This window comes from Stylophora pistillata, chromosome 7 (genome assembly GCF_964205215.1).
Source record: "Stylophora pistillata chromosome 7, jaStyPist1.2, whole genome shotgun sequence".
Lineage (NCBI taxonomy): Eukaryota > Metazoa > Cnidaria > Anthozoa > Scleractinia > Pocilloporidae > Stylophora > Stylophora pistillata.
The window spans coordinates 14,184,160-14,191,842 of record NC_142525.1 but is presented as its reverse complement, the minus strand read 5'-3'; the positions used below and the strand labels follow the sequence as shown (position 1 = coordinate 14,191,842).

Genomic DNA, 7,683 nt, shown 5'->3' with positions numbered 1-7,683 from the left:
CTAATTCACATCCACGCTGACACCTCCTTTAAACCCATCGATCTCCAGCATGCTTTCGTATTCGCTGTAAATCACAATGGTTCTCTGCGCTGTTTGAGCTGCACATTTCAGTTGGATGTTAATAAACCCTGCTTCTTTAGGGAGTAAGATAGGGTCGTCGTGTCTTCCATTGGGCACGTTCGACCAGGCAAACAGGGTACAATTCTTTCCGTGACCCCAATCAGTAGCACGAACCATGTTTCCACCTATTCTATACAGACAGCCCGTGGCTTCCAAAAACCTATGGTACCCCATCATATCTCTGTACCCGTTCCCTGTGTTCAATTGCATCGTCTCGTAAGGGTATTCTTCCCCATTCCAAATCTGTTTGACCCATTTCACTCCAAATTGCCCAAAGGCAAAAGGGTCATTGTCGTATTGCCCATTAAAGGCTGTGGTGGCTAGAATTCCCAACACGATTCTCTGGGGAATTTTCCCGTTAAAGGGATTGATGATTTCTTTTGACGTAGCCCCATTATCGAGGAGAAACTGTCGCATTTCTGATCGAATGATGGGGTATTTAGCTGGGGATTTGGTGATGATACTCATAGTATTATCGTACACCGAGGGATTGATGGATACTGAGCTGACAAAAAAGGTGAGTTTGATATCGTCTACATGTTGCCTCACTTCCTCGGCCCCAGGGTTGGCTTCTGCGTTAAAGTAGAGTGCCACCGGATTGAGTAAAATTTTAAATCCATCTCTGTCCTGGGAGCTATCCATTTCCCTTGACGAAAAATATCCACGAAGGGTACCATTCTCAATACTCGGTGTTTTCCACCCACATAATATTTCCGGGCATCTGCTTTCTGGGTCAAGATACTGGCTTGCTGAGTGACGGATAACGCCCCATTAGCAACGTTTTCTGAAGGGGAATCGATATCGTTTCTCCACCCGGCTGGGGCTAAAATGGTTTACCCATCTTCTCGGTCAAAATTCAGTAGGGTCTGTATGTAGGCTTTCAGGTGATACATGTCTACTTGCTCGGTGATGAGAGTTACATTGAGTTTTATGTTAATTTGTCTAAACAGGGAGTGTGCTATGTTATTGACTGGAGAGAGCATTCTGTTGACATCATCTGCTCGGGAAGTGAGATTAGCATTACCCGTGGTTTTAAAGGCCAAATCTAATTCCACAAAACCTCTAGTCAAATCGATAAACTCGGTCTGCTTAGGTACGTACACCTCTATGGGTGTAATGCTTGAGGTCTGAGGCGATACTTTCATAAAACGCGATGTCACCGTAGAAAGGTCTACAGGTGGAACGCGAAACAAATTCAAACTCGGGTTCTGTTCTGCACCTATGATGGACATGTTGATACTTCAACGTCTCCTGCGTTTCTGAGGTCGGCGATGTCTTTGTATTTTCTTTATACGTACAAATGCTCCCCTTTGTCCCCTTCTTTTATATCGTTTTAATAAAGTGGTAACCACATCTCCAGGGGATGAGGTATCCACCCTATATGTGCACTCCCTATTCTGGCTTCTCCCCAGTATACCATCTTTCTTAATCGTCAAAAATATCGTCGAGTTTCCTAGTTACTCTTCTTTGCACTTCGTGCTTGACGGCTCTTTTTACTCCTCTCTTCACCCCTCTAGGAAATTCTGACAAAGATCGTTGCGTGAACGTCCTTTTAAGGCCTCTCCCCGTTTCGCGCGCGAAATATTTTACCATGTCTTTGATACCTGCCCCCACTTAAAATTCCGGATCCCACAACCCTATGAAGGGTGGGGGGCGTGCTGGCCATCGATGAATAGATCCCCCTTTCTGGTCGCCGGGAACGTACACTTGAAACCTCCGTAAAGATCCACCCCTCATGATGTCACCAATTACTTTAAATCTTTTTTGTAAATCCAACTATTATATTTACTAGGGTATCCTTTCCACTTGACAAATAATTTATCTTTCACACGTTTTAATACTTTCTCCACGCGAAAATACGTTGTTGCATCCACGTGTAATCTTTGTAAATCCCACGAATAGAAGCTCCCTTGTAAAGGCGTCTCGTCTAATTCTCGCACTTTGTAGGTAGTGACTTTTCCGGGAACGACTTTACGAATTTCAAACACTTCTTCTGTCCAACCCGGTAAATAACTCTTTTTAAACGCACGAAATTTCTTATTCAGCCGCACTTTAACGCCCACTTTAAATAGAGGTTTCTTGCGCACCTTTAAATCGCCGTATAGCGATTCCCACACATGAATTTTATTCTCTTCAGACACTTTGATGGGAGCCGTGTGTATGCTGCGATGAAAGGTACGGTTATATTGCGAGAGTAATTTGGGTAGGACATCGGTATATTTCAACGTATTGGCAGCTGTGAAATAGCGATACAGTTTGGATTTTAAGGTGCGAATGAATCGTTCGGCAATACTCGCTTTTGCATCTCCGTGCGTGGAAAAATGATGAATACCTTGCGCGGTGAGCCAGGTTTGAAAGTTCTTGTTATAAAAATCTTTTCCCGCATCCGATTGTAATTTTATGGGGTTTCCTACCTTGTTCTACGATTTTACTAAATGCTTCCGTCACCTCTTTCCCCGTTTTCTTTTTAAGGGGCGCTGCCCACGCATATTTAGAAAACGCATCAACCAGGACCAAAATGTATCGGAATCATTTATTTTCTCTGGCAATTGTCTGTACTCCCATCAAATCGGCTACCCAGTGTTCGTCAATATCAAAGACTAACACAGGTGCAAACTCTCCTCGGCGGCGACGCGGTTTGTGTAGGGTGTAAGCTAAATTCTGTTCCAGTTCTTTTTTGGATTGAGATAGGGATATCTTTTGCGCTTTGGCATACGGTTGAATACCTCCTAAACTCCCAATATGTCCAGGTGATTCGTATTCATGGCGTTTAGTTTTTGTCTTGGGCATTGCATTCCTTAATAGGTTTTGACAAGTAATATCGTCACCCACACTTCGACGCAGTAGTAAGTCATCCAATACTTGCAAAGGTACTGCGAGTACAGTTCACGATAGCCTCTATATGTATATTTCCCCTGATACCATCTCATGAATAACATCAAGTGAAACACTCTTTGCGATAGGGGTTTGGTAGAAGGTCTCACTACGTACTTGAACAAAGTAAGTTCGCATCCGGGAGGAATCCAATCATACAGTACGCGACTGCGTTCAGACGAGTAGACGATACTCTCTATTCTCCGAGAAAACAAGGAGAGTAAACAGTAATGAGCGTAAAGTAGTTTTGACCACAGAGACATGGTAAACACTGGTGAAAATTTATCAGCCTCTTTTCTTATATTGTTTCACATTATCGACGATTCCTTTCAATGCTTGTTTTCCTAATAGCATTCCTAGGCTAGCAAATCGGGGTGGGACCAGATAAAAGCATACTAGCTGTATAAGCTATCTTATCGGTGAGTGAAGGGCCTTTTCTAAGCCATTGGTTGACTTTTCTAATAGAAGCACCCCCTCGTTATTTTTAAAGAATGAAGGTGTGGCTGTCTTTACAGATGATCTAAGTGTTAAAAAAAATGGAAAGAATAAAGGTGTGTTCAATCTCTAGAGAAATTATATGATTGGTCGGACGTGACTCGAGTAGATGTAAAAGCGGTGACATGAACGAGTGTGTGTACATTTTGAGTGTATCAGTCAGACAAAATGGAGACTCCTAAAAACAGCAGCAGCAGCGACAGTGATAACAGTTCGGTGAATAACGGTGGAAAGTCACCTAAGAAAATGCAGAAAGATCGACCACACCCTTATAAGAAAAAAGAAGCCAAGAAAGCAGCCATGGATAAACTGAATAAATCCATTTATCTACCAGAAATACCTATGAAAGAACCACCCAAACTGATAGCACCAAAGATAGTGCCCGATGGGCCATGCAAAGATTCTGAACCTCAGTCTACTACTAGGAACCCAGAAGACACAGAAGTGGTGGAATGAAACGGTGGAAATCCCAGAACCCGGTGAAATTGTGGGAAGGAGTGAAGGTACCTTGGATGCCTTTTTGCGTAATGTTCTCAACGATGCAAACATAACGTATCCCTGCCCCGTTCACAATACTCCGATGGAAGAGTTAAAATCTAAAGATCCTACATCGCCAGTCGTGTATTTGCGATGTGTGGAACCAAACTGCCCCGTATTTACAAATCTAAATGATTACAGCGTGTATTATTACGAGTGTAGTAAACAGGGGCATAGGTGGTACACTCTAGATAGGATTCATTCTATGCAATGCGAATGCAGTGTAGCTCCTTCGCTAAGTCTGTCTAAATCGGAGCACAATTTTCACAAAATGTATTTGAGATGTAGAGAAAATGTGTGTGATCTGTTTACATTTTGGAGATCTCATCCTAGAAAGAAAACCATTGAAATTTTATTGGATTGTAAAGAAAATGTAGGGTGGCAAAGGTTGTAAGACAATTGTTGTTACATTTTTGACAGATGAAAGAGAGGAGGAAGAGTTGGTAGAAGCACATAACCGAACTGTATTCTGGGTAGCGCAATCGAGCGGACCTAAGTGTAAAAGTGTGTCCATTCAAATCGACCCTTAGAAAAGGGTTTCAAATAAAAGTGATTTGTTTTATTTTATTTGTAGCATTCTTTTCCAAGGAGGACATTTTTGAAATAACACGTCTGTGTGGAATAGTGAAATTTAAGTTATTAGCGGAAAGACTTGGAGTGACAGCTAAAGAATTAGAATGTATCCAATCAGATTTAGAAATGATGGAATATTATGCTGATAAATAAAACAAATGTGTGTATTTGGGTGTCATTTTTTATATGCAAAGAGTATCGTATAAAAAAAATGAAGTGATCATTGTGTGTCCAATCATGGTACGCCACGTCATTTTTTCTCCCCTTTACGTCAGCATAGAGTCCTATTAAACATTTTGTCGCGCACTCCATAGACTCATTCTGACCTAAACCTCGGATGGGTTGCATTCCTCTCCTCAACACTAGAAAGAAGAAAAGAAGGCGATATCGCAGAATGACTTCACGGAAGCTGTCAAACAACGAGAAGAGGAAGAGGAAGCCAAGATTTGCATTGTAAAATTTTTGGTGGAAAAACTTCGAGACACCGAAGCGACCCTAGAAGCCATCAAATTGTCAGTAAATATACTTTAAAAAAAACAAGACATGGGTATGTTTTAAATAAAAACGTTGTTTAATAAATATACATGGTCTATTTACATTGTGTGTGTCTGTCCACCCGCCCGAAATTTCCAAAAACGATCTATGTACAAATATGGTGGCCATAAGGAAAGCTTTTTCCCTCCCCTAAAATCCGTTTATCAAAGACTAATTGATAGGATTTTGTCTGCTGTTCCGTCCTAATTCTCTCTTTCTCCGTCACCCCCACGAGACACCAGAGTCACATCGACATCAAACGGGTCGTCAGCTTCAAACGATTTCTTACTGTTTAACTGGTTCGCCAATACTTGTAAATAGCTTTTCCATCTATCACTCCCATGACGCACTTCATCCACACGGAAATACGAGCACTAGAGAGGGTGCTGGAAACGAGGCATACAGAAATTAAACAGGACCTGGTCCTCGTCCCTGACCCCATGCGGCCATTGCCTTCCCGCATCTTCAATAATTCCGGCTGCCACCCGCCCCGCAGCCTCCGTGATTTCACGGCCCAGATTGTCGCCCGCCCTTGCATCCCGAACCTGCTTTTTTTCCGTACGAACACGCTGTTTCAGCAGCGTGTTCTTGAATTTTTGTGGCTCCCCAATAGGATGAAATTCAAAAATTAAATAACGTTGTGCCTGCACCTCTCTGTCCTTGATCGGCAAGGCGAAGAAGCTCTTCATCGCTCACATCGTCGTGAAATTCTTGATCATCATCATCATCATACCGCTCTCCTATCCTCACAAGCTCACCATCACTCACATCATCCTCCCGCGAACCTTCACTCCAAGCTCTTTTTCGACCTGCCATTTTATCTCTTTTTTCTTGCAAATTTGATTTTTCCCGCCACTACTGATCTCCAACACAATCTCTATCAACTGCGAACGTGATGAGAAAACTTGTGATGATGTTTTTGACCTCGTCCCAGTTGATGTAGGCTAGATAAGGAAAATTTTGGATACTCTTGACCCTCGCAAGGCTGTTGGTTGCGATAAAAGATCTCAGAGTCTACTTCGTTTATCCTCACCTGTTATTGCCGAGCCGGTTACCCGTTTAATCAATTATTTTATTACCAATCGTCAATGGCCAATAGTTTGGAAAAGCAGTGACGTTGTTCCTGTTTTCAAGAAGGAAAGTATGACGGAAAAGACCTGCTATCGTCCAGTTTCTGTTCTGACTTCCTTATCGAAATTATATGAGAAGGTATTGTTCGATCAAATCTATGAAGCCTTTTATTGGCGACTCTCACCGAATCTGTCTGGCTTTCTCAAGGGTCACTCGCGTTGCACGGCCTTATTGAAATTGACTGAAGATTGGAGAGCCTGTCTTGACAGAAGAGAAGCTGTTGCAGCGGTGGCTATCGACTTAAGTAAAGCTTTTGACTCTGTTTGTCACCCACCTCTCCTAGCTAAATTAAAGGCATATGGTTTTACGCATGATGCGCTGGAAATTATGACCGCTTACCTTACTGGACGGAGACAGCGAGTCAAACTTGATGGTGTATATTCTTCGTGGAGAACCGTTAAAACTGGTGTACCACAGGGGTCCCTGTTGGGTCCACTCTTATTTAATTTGTATGTTAATGATCTTAATTATTTTATTACTAATACGTCCTTGAGGCTATACGCTGACGACACTATTCATTACGCCTCTGATGTCTCACCAACAGTATTGCAGTATATAATTAACTCTGATCTGAGCGTTCTATCGAGACGCTTCTCAATGAATTTTTTACAGATTAATGCCGCCAAAACGCAAGCTATCGCTATTGGCCCGTCTTCATACCAGTATGATTTCCATCTTAATGATTCTAATGTCCATACAAAGGACACACTCAAAATCCTTGGGGTGGTCCTAGATAGCAAATTAACATTTATAGCGCACATAAAGCAACAGCTGAATAAGGGATGCGCAAAGGCTTCGGCTTTGCGGAGAATACGTAAGTTTATTTCAAAGGACATGTTAATTCGTTTATAGAAGGCTTATGTTCTCCCTCATCTTGAGTACTGCAGTCCCCTTTTAATGGGAGTAGGTAACGCGGAGACTACTAAAATAGAGACAACTAATTACCTTATATTAAGAACTAAATTAGGCTTCTCGAAGTCTGTGTCATACGACTTCCTCCTCAAGTTGGCCGACATTAAGTCTTTGGAGAATCGTAGGCAATTCCAATCGTTAGTTATGTTATATAAGTGCTTGTATGATAAGGGGGCTCCTTGTTTAAGTGATTTTTTTAATTTTAGAAATGTACCGTATAGTTTACGCGGGCTCAGTACAAGACTAGATTTACCTCCTTTTAATCTTGAGATTTTACACCCGTCTTTTTCATTTTAAGCTAGTAAACTTTGGAATGCGCTACCCCCTAAACTCAGAGAATCTCAAGATATTGTTTCATTCAAGCGTTCTCTTAAAGCCCACATGGCTGAGTGGTAGTGATTATAAATATCGTTATTGTTAATATTGTTAATAATGTAACTTTCTGAGATAGAATAAATATATGAAAATCATATATTGAACTGCGGTATTTGATACGTATGATGCACG

At 41.8% G+C, this 7,683-nt stretch overlaps 1 protein-coding gene across 1 annotated transcript; it reads right to left on the bottom strand.

Moving 5' to 3' along the window:
• Positions 1 to 762, bottom strand: LOC148726747 (uncharacterized protein F54H12.2-like). The gene has a single exon (XM_088726366.1). It carries the CDS (start codon positions 760 to 762, stop codon positions 1 to 3), a length of 762 nt encoding a protein of 253 aa, XP_088582492.1.
• Between the last annotated feature and the right edge of the window lie 6,921 nt (positions 763 to 7,683).